Raw genomic sequence first — 13076 nt, 5'->3', positions numbered from 1 at the left:
AACGTTGCGGATTTTTAGAGAACGTTGGGGATTTTAAAAGATATTGGGAGGTAATAGGCAAGCTAGGAATCATGAGGGTCTTCATGGAAAATGATGTCTTTGTGAAATCTACGCATTAAGTTGAACATTTTAGGAGAAGTTAAAGATTTTTAGAGAACGTTCTCTGAAAATTCCCAACGTTCCCTAAAAATCCCCAAATTTTTCCAAAATGTCCAACTTAATGTTTTGATTTCCCAAGAGCATCATTTCTCATGACAACCTTCATGATTTCTAAGATTCCTTTAACATCCTTAATGTCACCCTAAAATCTTCAACGTTCTCTAAAACTCCCAACGTTCCCTAAAAATCTCAACTTCTCCAAAAATGTCCAACTCAATGCTTAGATTTCAAAAAGACATTATTTTCCATGAAGACTCTCATGATTCCTTGCTTGCTTTTGACCTCCCTATATCTTCTAAAATCCCCAACGTTCTCTAAAAATCCAAAACTTCTCCTAAAATGTCCAACTTAATGCTTGGACTTCACACAGGCATAATTTCCCATGAAGACCCTCATGATTCCCATGTTTCTTCTAACATCTTCAATATCTCTTAAAAATCCCCAAGTTCTCCTAAAATGTCATACTTAATGCTTAGACTTCACAAAGACATCATTTCCCATGAAGACCCTCATGATTCCTATGTTTCCTTTAACATCCTAAATATCTCCCAAAAATCCCCAACGTTCCCTAAAAATCCCCAATGTTCTATAAAAATCCTCAAGTTCTCCTAAAATGTCCAACTTAAGGCTTGGACTTCACAAAAGCATAATTTCCCATGAAGACCCTCATGATTCCTATGTTTCCTTTAACATCCTGAATATCTCCTAAGAATCCCCAACGTTCCCTAAAAATCTTCAACTTCTCCTAAAATGTCCAACTTAATGCTTAGACTTCACAAAAGCATCATTTCCCATGAAGAACCTCATGATTCCTATGTTTCCCTCAACATCCTAAATATCTCCTAAAAATCCCCAACGCTCTATAAAAATCCTCAAGTTCTCCTAAATTGTCCAACTTAAGGCTTGGACTTCACAAAAGCATAATTTCCCATGAAGACCCTCATGATTCCTATGTTTCCTTTAACATCCTAAATATCTCCTAAAAATCCCCAACGTTTCCTAAAAATCCCCAACTTCTCCTAAAATGTCCAACTTAATGCTTAGACTTCACAAAAGCATCATTTCCCATGAAGATTCTCATGATTCCTATGTTTCCTTTAACATCCTCAATATTTCCTAAAAATTCCCAACGTTCTATAAAAATCCTCAAGTTTTCCAAAAATGTCCAACTTAAGGCTTGGACTTCACAAAAGCATAATTTCCCATGAAGACCCTCATGATTCCTATGTTTCCTTAAACATCCTGAATATCTCCTGAAAATCCCCAACTTTTCCTAAAAATCCCCAACTTCTCCTAAAATGTCCAACTTAATGCTTAGACTTCACAAAAGCATCATTTCCCATGGAGACCCTCATGATTCCTATGTTTCCTTTAACATCCTCAATATCTCCAAAAATCCCCAACGTTCCCTTAAAATCCCCAACTTCTCCTAAAATGTCCAACTTAATGCTTAGACTTCACAAAGGCGTCATTTCCCATGAAGACCCTCATGATTCCTAAGTTTCCTTTAACATCCTCAATATCTTCTAAAAATCCCCATTGTTCCCTAAAAATCTCCAACTTCTCCTAAAACGTTCAACTTAATGCTTAAACTTCACAAACGCGTCATTTCCCATGAAGACCCTCATGATTCCTAAGTTTCCTTTAACATCCTCAATATCTCCTAAAAATCCCCAATGTTCCCTTAAAACCCCCAATGTTTTCTAAAAATCCCCAACTTCTCCTAAAATGTCCAACGTAATGCTTAGACTTCACAAAGGCGTAATTTCCCATGAAGACCCTCATGATTCCTAAGTTTCCTTTAACATCCTCAATATCTCCTAAAAATCCCCAATGTTCCATAAAGATCCTCAACTTCTCCTAAAATGTCCAACTTAATGCTTAGACTTCACAAAAGCATCATTTCCCATGAAGACCCTCATGATTCCTAAGTTTCCTTTAACATCCTCAATATCTCCTAAAAATCCCCAATGTTCCCTAAAAATCCCCGACTTTTCCTAAAATGTCCAACTTAATGCTTAGACTTCACAAAAGCATCATTTCCCATGAAGACCCTCATGATTCCTAAGTTTCCTTTAACATCCTCAATATCTCCTAAAAATTTCCAATGTTCCCTAAAATCCCCGACTTCTCCGAAAATGTCCAACTTAATGCTTAGACTTCACAAAGGCATCATTTCCCAAAGGCGTAATTTCCCATGAAGACCCTCATGATTCCTAAGTTTCCTTTAACATCCTCAATATCTCCTAAAAATCCCCAATGTTCCATAAGGATCCTCAACTTCTCCTAAAATGTCCAACTTAATGCTTAGACTTCACAAAAGCATCATTTCCCATGAAGACCCTCATGATTCCTAAGTTTCCTTTAACATCCTCAATATCTCCTAAAAATCCCCAATGTTCCCTAAAAATCCCCGACTTCTCCTAAAATGTCCAACTTAATGCTTAGACTTCACAAAAGCATCATTTCCCATGAAGACCCTCATGATTCCTAAGTTTCCTTTAACATCCTCAATATCTCCTAAAAATTTCCAATGTTCCCTAAAATCCCCGACTTCTCCGAAAATGTCCAACTTAATGCTTAGATTTCACAAAGGCATCATTTCTAATGAAGACCCTCATGATTCCTAAGTTTCCTTTAACATCCTCAATATCTCCTAAAAATCCCCAATGTTCCATAAGGATCCCCAACTTCTCCTAAAATGTCCAACTTAATGCTTAGACTTCACAAAAGCATCATTTCCCATGAAGACCCTCATGATTCCTAAGTTTCCTTTAACATCCTCAATGTCTCCTAAAAATCTCCAATGTTCCCTAAAAATCCCCGACTTCTCCTAAAATGTCCAACTTAATGCTTAGACTTCACAAAAGCATCAATAGCCATGAAGACCCTCATGATTCCTAAGTTTCCTTTAACATCCTCAATATCTCCTAAAAATCCCCAATGTTCCATAAGGATCCTCAACTTCTCCTAAAATGTCCAACTTAATGCTTAGACTTCACAAAAGCATCATTTCCCATGAAGACCCTCATGATTCCTAAGTTTCCTTTAACATCCTCAATATCTCCTAAAAATCTCCAATGTTCCCTAAACATCCCCAACTTCTCCTAAAATGTCCAACTTAATGCTTAAACTTCACAAAGGCGTAATTTCCCATGAATACCCTCATGATTCCTAAGTTTCCTTTAACATCCTTAATATCTCCTAAAAATCCCCAATGTTCCCTAAAGATCCCCAGCTTCTCCTAAAATGTCCAACTTAATGCTTAGACTTCACAAAGGCGTCATTTTCCATGAAGACCCTCATGATTCCTAAGTTTCCTTTAACATCCTCAATATCCCCTAAAAATCCCCAATGTTCCATAAGGATCCTCAACTTCTCCTAAAATGTCCAACTTAATGCTTAGACTTCACAAAAGCATCATTTCCCATGAAGACCCTCATGATTCCTAAGTTTCCTTTAACATCCTCAATATCTCCTAAAAATCCCCATTGTTCCCTAAAAATCCCCAATGTTTCCTAAAAATCCCCAACGTTCTCTTAAAACCAACAACTTCTTCTAAAATGATTAATTTATTTCCCAGATTTCATATGAGCATTATTAACCATGAAATCCCGCAAATTTCTGCTGCATGTTTATCAGCTGAGCTGAGAAACAGGCTCTGTTCCATTGGGGAAGTTATTTTAGTAATAAGAAGAAGAATGACGCTACACATAATACATTTGAAAATGCATTTAATAAGTGCATTCTCTAGTGCATGCTCTAAATTCCCGCACGCATAGACCTCCCCATCTGAACAGCACCGCAGCAGAGCACGCAAAAACGGCTACGCTCAAAAATGTGTTCGGCCTGCACATTTTTAGTAAACATCCATGCCGCACATGACTGTGCTGGAAACACACATTTTTTTAAAATTGCTCGTACGCTCACATGCATGTATTTTGCAATAATTTCGACATGGCAACCTCACTGGGTTTATAAACCTCCTTCAAATACCGAAAAATATTGATATTTTGCAAAAATGTGAGCGTACGAGCAATTTAAAAAAATGTGTGTTTCCAACACAGTCCCTGTGCGGCATGGGCGCTACTCAAAAATGAGAGCTTTTATTTTAGAGAGAGCTACGAGTGCGAAGGATTTAAAGGGATGCTCTTGTAAATACACTTTTGTCAGCGCATTCGCTCCGTCCGAAACAAGTGTATAGTGCGCGTCAAACTGAATATGGCACAGAAGCCAAACTCCGCCTCGAAATCTTCCACAGGCGGGGATACAACGCGACAAAGAGCGTACTCGTTCTCTGTTCGCGACGGCAGCACCAGCAGCTGCCGTCGTCCTCATACCGTACACGCTAAGGTCGGTTTACCCATAAATAGGTAGTTGTTTTACCCATATTTGGGTTTTGCATACAAAACCCATAATATGCGTAAATTATACTAATAATTATCAGTAAACTTTACTCATAATATTAGTTAAGCGACATTACTCATATATGAGTAATTGATCGTTACCCATATTTGGATGAAAAATCATCATTAGCATTTTTATTTCAAACAAACAAAAGCGTGAAGTTAACAAGTCCAGATAACGACGCGGCTGCTAAAATTTCCACGGTTTTTCAGTGTTCAAGTTACATTTTATATCGAAAATACATTCCCAGCATATCCTGGCATGAATAATATTGAATTACGTCCAATAATCGGGTAAGTTATATTATTTCTTGGACCTTATTTCCTATTACTCTTTTTCTTCCCCATCCTCCAGTTCCGCTGCCGCCTCTACCGTTTCATTTCCCTCAATCAAAGGCTGAAACATGGCCACGGTAATCAAGCCAGAAAACAAGGTGTTACCAGCAAAATCGAGGAATCCGCACTCCGGAAGACGAAAACCAGCATCTTATGAGAATTCCCGGGGGGAAAAGCTCGATAGACGGACTCACTGAGTTTTCCCCGTGTTAGTAGGTGACGGTCTCCCGCTTATTGAGTTTGAGTTGGTGTGGGGTGTTACGGTGTTACCGGCTCCTCCGACTGCCTGGGCGGATTCATGGCGCAGAAGTAAAAGTATGTCAGCGTTTGGAGTACTCCAAATCGTCAGAAAGGAATCTTAGGGCGAAAGATCGATGGATTTAGATCATCCGGGAACATCTGGATCCGCCGGGTGCTTTGTGCAGAAAGTTTGTTTCGACACAGTTAGTTGTTGTTTTCAATCATATTGTTGAAATTATTTATAAAAAGAAATATTAATAAAATTAACCTTATTTTTGAACATGTGTTACGTTTAATATGTTATGCAGGAAAAAATACATGTAGGCATTAGCGATAAGGGTAGAAACGAAAATAAGATTCGCTCAGTGTAGTATTTTCGAGCACTAACGGTCGATTCGAATGCGCCGCCAACACAACCATCTGCTGCTGTCAGACATCGGGCAACACCGCTACTGACACGAGTGCAACTGTTCGGTCGGGGTAGGCGCGGATCTGGAAAAAAGAAAGTTCCACCATTCCCGTTCTATCTTCAGCCCGGCACGTTAGCTGGTTCTCGCAATCAAGTTTGTGTTAGATTGTGCAGTTGTGAAACCGCGTGGTGATTTGGAATCCAGGAATATTTCGTTCTGGCGGGACCGCCAGAAAAACGGGACGCCGGAAAAGCTGCTAATTGCGGGCAAAGAAGAACGGATTCGGCGAAGTGCTTCTCACCGTATTTCAAGTCGACGTCACACCCATCCGTCGAAAAGGAACGACGAGGAACCAAGGGAACGGAGCGACATCCAAAAGTCAGACACGATTGCCGAAACAAATAACGGGATTCGACGCTCAGATTCCGTTTGGTTCACGTCGTGGTTAACAGATTACGGAATTGACCAGAAATCAGCCGATCGTCGTTGGCTAAGGGCCGATTCAAATATGACGTCCACCATTTTTCGGGAATTTTAGACCCCCCCCCTCCCCCCTCTGTCACGCTATTTTGTATACCTTATACATGGAGTGTCACACTTTCTCAGACCCCCCTCCCCCCTAAACGATGGACGTCATATTTGAATGACCCCTAAGGACGGGTGAGCGGAAGCCGTAGGCGACAGATTGCTACCCGCACCCTAACCTATATCATCCACGAGGACCGAGGAGCGCCCCGCTAAAATCAGCCAAGACCATCGTCGGGATAGTCTGCAGTCAAACAAAGGACCCCACCACAGGGGTTCTTTTATATGGTGCCATCATCTCCTCGGGACGGTGATTCCGATTTGAGCAAGCTCGAGTCGAGGAAGCCTCTCCGGCGGATCGGTTCCCGTGGTGTCGGGAAACAACGAGAGCGGCTAACGGAGGCGATCGAGATCGATTGAACCCACTCAATTCGTGAGTCCGAACCACGAAGCTTTCGCCGTAGGCCGAGATTCGGACCTGGCCACCCGCGCAGGTAACGGGCGCAGGTCGATCGTTGAGGAAAAGGTGAGCCAAATTCCGGCCGGCTAAACCACGAAGGAGGGAGGCGAGATTCCACCGTGAAGGCAGGACAGGAAGTAAGGGACGACAAGGGCCAGCGGTGTCCAACGACCGGGAAAGGCGCGAGCGTGGCCGGAGGTGCCGGTTGCCACCGGAGCCAAACAACCCCTTCACAGCGGAATGGAGCGGAGTCAGGTTGGCGGTGCCGTGAGTACCGATATCATTTAGATGCATAAGAGAACTAAATGTTAGCATGTAAGAGCAGACAGTACTGTCGTTAGGAGATAGGGGCCAATAGGCCAATTGCCAGACCAATGGTACCAGTTTGATGAGCCTAAATAGACATGTAAAATGAATTTTGCCGTTTAGTTGTTTTGTTGGAGCATTAGCCTTTTAGTGTTTGGGACCCTTTTAGTCGATCTTGGTAGTTTTGCTCTACCAGGCTGGGATTCTGCAACACTGGCGCCCAACGTGGGGCGTTGCGCATTTATAAGGTTCTGTGGTATTTTTCGGGACGTTCGGAGACGGTTTTACGCTAACCACGTTTTTAACGAAAAGAAATATAAAACGTACTTTATTGCGCGACGGTCTGATCGAGAGTGACTAACTCAAGTCTAAACGGAAGTTGGCTGACGCCGTGACGGTGAGCTAAGCGGACGTGCCCGAACGCAGACCTGTCAAAGTGACAGCTTGACGCAAAGAAAATTGGGGGATAGTACACCAGCTCTAATGGGGATAGGATTGTGCGCCCAAGGTTGCTACAGCACGTCCATCCTGACACTACTGTCGGCCGCGACAGTTTATCGAAAAAGCTGCCCTACTCTAATGTTATTTGTTTACATTTGTTTGTTTACATAGCAATGATCAACTTAACCTAGTAAATCTGCTTTTTATCGAATTCAGTTACACGCTTGCAGATTTTGATACGATTTACTCATTGATAATCATCATCTAAGTACTCGACTTCTTCGTACTCGATTTCTGAGTCTGAAAAATCATTAACCTCATCATTGTCGGCCTTTTGGTAAAGTCTCATGTTCATGGGATCGAATACCCCTTCAAAACGTCGGTTGGACACTTGGTATCCATCTAAATCGGAGATCAAATGCCGGTTGCGATCAAGAACCTTTCTGATGACGTAAGGCCCTTTGAATTTGGGCTGTAGTTTCCCTCGTACTCCTACTTGTTTTACGTTACGAATCGAGACTAGATCGCCTTCGCTGTATTGAGTTCGAACCTTGCAGCGTTTATCGTACTGCTGTTTATTGTACTCTTGCAGCTTACTGATCGATCGCGATGCGCGTTCTCGGATTTCGGTCAAATTCCGATCGTTTTTTGAATTCAAATCATCCACGTATTCAGTCAAATCATCCGAAACAAAACGTTTCTGCAGAACACCGAACAGCAATCGCGAAGGGACGTCACCGATTGAACGATTCAGCGTATTGTTCAGTAAGAACTCCGCATCTACGAGTACCGTATCCCATTGTTGGTCACGAGTCTCAACAAGTTTGCTCAGCAAAGGAATAAGAGTCCGGTTGTACCTTTCTATCTGGCCGTTAGCCTGTGGACACGCTGTTGCCACAAGCTGATGACGAAAACCATGATCGCTAGCGAACGTTTTGAACAGATCAGAGGTAAACGCGCTGCCTCTATCGGACACGATAACGTCCGGTGTCGAATATGCAATGAAGTATGACTTCAAGTGCTTCATCGTTTCACGCGTGTTAGTCTTCGTCGGGTACAACTTAAGGAACTTTGTGAACGCGTCGACTACCGCGAGGATATGCTCGTTCTTGCCTTTCGTCTTGTCTAACGGTCCTAGATGGTCAATATGAATCGTAGCGAACGGTTTGTCGGATTTATCAACGAGATGTAGCGGACCATCCAACTTCTTCTGCTTCGGATTAAACGAAATGCAGGTCACACATCTTGCGATATGCTCCTTCAACTTCGAACGCAAACCGGGAAACCAATACGAACGTTTGATCAACTCGCTGACCTTATCGATTCCGAAATGACCTAGATTGTCGTGGTACTTGAAGATTACCGAATCTTCCATGCTCTCTTTTTTTTTTTTTTAACCAGTTCATTTATTTGGGGCTCAATCGCGTTTAACGCTTTGCGGAGCCAAAACACATTTTTTGTATTTTATGTACAAATTTGATTCTTATACAACATAGTTAGTAAGGGACGGAGCCAGGATACTCGTGGCAGCTCGAGATTAGTGGGTCACATATGCTTTTAGGATGGGCGTGGTAAGGACTGGGGGTAAGGGTTCTCTGAAGCTCATCCGGGAGGTATAACGTAATGGCGTGTTCGTTGTCTTCATAGTGATTCAGCCCCAGATTGTAGCGGGCTTTTCATCTGCCGGATGGCCAGGAACAACACAAAGACGAAAAACGGAGAAAAAAAAACTGGGGGAGAAAACACAAGAGAATTAAACCTTTATACAAGACAAACGAAGAAAGTCGTAAATGCATAGCATATAAGTGACATCGCGAGTGCCCAACACATCTCGCACAAGAACAAAGGGTTGTCTACCTCGGGCCTCAAGGGTATCCAAAAGTAGTGCTCTGGAGGCGTCATTATCCGGGCATTGCCAAACTACGTGGTCGATGTCATCATAACCGGAACCGCACTTAGTACAAACATTGCTCAACGCGAGGTTAATCCTGTGTAAATGCGCATCTAGCGAGTAATGGTTGGACATAAGCCTTGACATTACGCGAATGAAATTTCGACTTACGTCCAAACCTTGCCACCACGCTCGCAAGGAAACATTAGGAATAATGGAATGTAACCACCGTCCCAGCTGGCCATCTTTCCATGCTCTCCGGAACGTACAAAAGAAGACGATTCTTGTATTTTCGAAATAGCAAGTTATCGCGTACCTCGTAGTCTTTACTTTCTGTTAATTCCAGGTCAGATTTGATTTTTGCGATTCGCGGGTCTTTGATCTGATTCACGTCAACGCGTTCTCGAAAACATTTATCGATTCTTCGGTTTCTTCGATTGCTAGGCAATACATACGCGACAGTGCGTCCACGTGTTGCATTTTAGTCCCGGAACGATGCTCGATTGCGTAATCGAATTGCTCCAGAAAAAGCGCCCATCGTGCAATCTTCGGATTCACGTCCTTCTTATCCAACGTCGCTTTGAGAGAATTGCAATCTGTCACGATAGTAAAGTGAATACCGAACAGGTATACGCGAAAACGTTGTAGACTGTAAACGATAGCCAACGTCTCAAGCTCAAAAGAGTGAAGTACCGATTCGGCCGCTGTAGTTTTACGCGAGAAAAACATCGTTGGGTGAAATTGATTGTCGCACGTTTGACGCTGCACGAGAATACCGCCGAAACCGTTCGACGACGCATCCGTGTGGAGCTGCGTTTCTAACTTCGGACTGTAAATGCACAAAACCGGTTTCGAAATTAACGCTCCCTTAAGTTTATCGAACGATTCGTAATGCCGCGACTCAAATTTAAAATCGGATCCGCGTCGATTCTGCAATTCGTATAACGGGCTCGCGATGTGGTTGTATCTGTAAATGAATTTACGAAAGTAACTCATCAGGCCTAAGAAACGCTGAAGAGCCTTGTCGTTTGTCGGTACAGGAAAGTTACTTATGTTCTCGATGTGCCGATCGCTTGGACGGATCTGGTTAAACGTGACGTAGTAACCAAGAAACTCGATGCCGGTTTTCAGAAAAGAACACTTCTTCACGTTAAGTTCGATGTGATTATCGGAAAGAGTACGGAACAGTCGCGATAACAAGTCCATGTGTTCGCTAACAGTCACAGAGCTTGCTAGAATATCGTCAATAAACACGACGATTTCTCCCGAGTCAACGAATTCTTTCAACACCTTCATAACGTACCGCGCGAATATTGCCGGGGAATTCGTATAACCGAACGGCAATTTATTAAACTCGTACTGGCCTTCTTCGGTTACGAACGACAGATACTTCCTCGAACCTTCCGCTATGTCGACATGGTAAAACCCATTTTTCATATCGAGACATGTGAAATATTTACGACCCTGCAGTTTCGAGATCTGATCTTCTATGATCGGCAACGGGAAATGGTTTCGCTCTACCAACTTATTCAATGGTTTGAAATTTACGCAAAGACGATATTCGCCATTCTTTTTCCGAGTAAGAACCACGCGGCTAGAATACGGAGACTCGCTTTCACGGATAATACCGTTCGACAACATATCCTGCACGATTCTGTTCTGCTGCTTACGTTCGTAATCACTGAGACGCAGAGGAGTCGCATTGTAGTAACGATCTTCTTTCAGCTTTATCTCCACGCAATGCCTCACTAAAGGCTCACGAGGTTTTTCGCGGTTCCAATAATCACGCTTGAAAAGTTCGTACACGCTACCGCTCAACGCTCCAGTCTCGACTGTATCACCGATGTCGAGCTCATCATTCGCATCGACGAACAAAATACTAGCATCTGCTACGTCACCATCAAAAACATTCTTCATCGCTTCGACGTCATACGAACATTCAGGAAGAAAAGACAATCCGCAAAAACCATTGTCCTGAAGAAATCTTCGTCCCACAATCAAATCAACTTTCATGGTGTTGTCGGTAACCACCGTCAAGTTAGCAACATACACAGACGTATCAATCATAATGAATGTCGAGTACGCTCCTACAATCTCTATTTTTGAATCATTTACACCCACTAGGTCCCTATCGCTAGTTCTGCTAAGCTCAAGGCCTTCTGGAATACAAGATTGTTTAATCAAACTCACCGGACAACCTGAATCTGCCAACGCCAGCATCGTCCTCAGCAGTCCGCCAACGATGACGATGCACGCCACCATCGAGTTGGAGTTGACCTCGAGAAACTTGCCTTCGGTCGTCGGTAGCGGTTCATCCTCCTTGCTGATCGGATACGCCGTGTTCTCGCCGCTCGCTTTGGGTACCTGGTTGATCGCTGGTTCGTTGTTCGATTGTTGACGTTCGCTTTGGTTCCGCTTGAAGCAACGCTGCTCGTCGTGTCCTACCTTCCGACACAATGAACACCTCGGTCGCCGTTGCGGATGGGGACAATTGATCGAAATGTGCCCCGATCCATGGCAGTTAAAACATTCGTCGCTCCGCTTAGTCGAACTCGGTGGGTTACTTGACGATTTGGGATCCTCCGGCCTCTTCGGGATGGGATTACTCACCGGTTGTTTCTGACTGCTGCTTCTCGACGGAAAACTTCGCCGCTTGCACAATTCCATGTTCGCTTCACAGTACCGGATCTGATCCAACAGCTCGTAAATACTGGCGTACTGTCGGGACACAATGCTTGGGTACAGCACGTCATACGAGAGACCACTTATCACATACTTGATAATCGCTGCACTGCTCAATTTGCCTTTCTGCCCCAAAGCATTCATCCGGAAGACGTAATTCTCGTACGATTCCTTCGAGTCCTTCATGCAACGAGACAGTTTCCGATGAACGTTCGCTTCATCCTCATGATCCGGGAATGCCAACAAAATCGTCGCCTTGAAATCTTTCCAGCTCAAAATATGCTGCCGGGCACCCAGGAACCACTGGTGTGCGGCACCCGCTAGTCGGCACGTCGCATACAGCAATGTCGTTTTTTCACTCCACGAGTACAGCTCCTGATAGTGGTCGATTGTGTTTATCCACTCCGTAACGCCACAACCTTCACGAAAAACGGGGATCAGCTGTTTTAATTCCTCCGGATGGAAGAATCTTTCGCCGGCTTCGTCGTTTTCGCCATACTCCGACACGTTCGCTTCGGTGTTCGCTCCGACTTGCGAACGACGCTTTCTCGGCATGATTACGCCTCCCTTCCGCTCACTGTTTTCGCTGGTTGAGCTGCTGCTGCCACCTCCGGACGCTGGAGCTAGCGCTGCGCCACCCGTCTTCGTAGGAGTTCACGCCGATACGGCTTGACGGAACTTCCCGCTGATGGACTCCGGTTTACGCGTTGGAATCCGTGGTTTTTCCTACCGAAATTCTCGACCAATTTCACTCGCGCCGCTGTCAGGAGATTTCTACGATAACGCGCCGATCGTAGCAAATCCGAATCAATCCCACTTCTGAAAATTACTGTGGTATTTTTCGGGACGTTCGGAGACGGTTTTACGCTAACCACGTTTTTAACGAAAAGAAATATAAAACGTACTTTATTGCGCGACGGTCTGATCGAGAGTGACTAATTCAAGTCTAAACGGAAGTTGGCTGACGCCGTGACGGTGAGCTAAGCGGACGTGCCCGAACGCAGACCTGTCAAAGTGACAGCTTGACGCAAAGAAAATTGGGGGATAGTACACCAGCTCTAATGGGGATAGGATTGTGCGCCCAAGGTTGCTACAGTTCCAATGTTATTTTTTCGTTACATTGGCGCCCAACGTGCGGCGTTGTGCATTTATAAGGTTCCAATGTACTTTTGTGTCACATTGGCGCCCAACTAAAAAACCCACGTTCATGTTAAAGTTTA

The 13076-nt window shown here is 43.8% G+C and overlaps 1 protein-coding gene across 1 annotated transcript; it reads right to left on the bottom strand.

Moving 5' to 3' along the window:
• Nucleotides 1-9561: 9561 nt before the first annotated feature.
• Nucleotides 9562-12411, bottom strand: LOC134286516 (uncharacterized). Its single transcript, XM_062848140.1, has one exon. The coding sequence runs from the start codon at nt 12409-12411 to the stop codon at nt 9562-9564; it is 2850 nt and encodes a 949-aa protein (XP_062704124.1).
• Nucleotides 12412-13076: the final 665 nt, after the last annotated feature.

Source organism: Aedes albopictus, chromosome 2, assembly GCF_035046485.1.
Source record: "Aedes albopictus strain Foshan chromosome 2, AalbF5, whole genome shotgun sequence".
Taxonomy (NCBI): Eukaryota; Metazoa; Arthropoda; class Insecta; order Diptera; family Culicidae; genus Aedes; species Aedes albopictus.
Note: the sequence above shows the minus strand (reverse complement) of the source record. Positions and strands in the feature narration are given on the sequence as shown.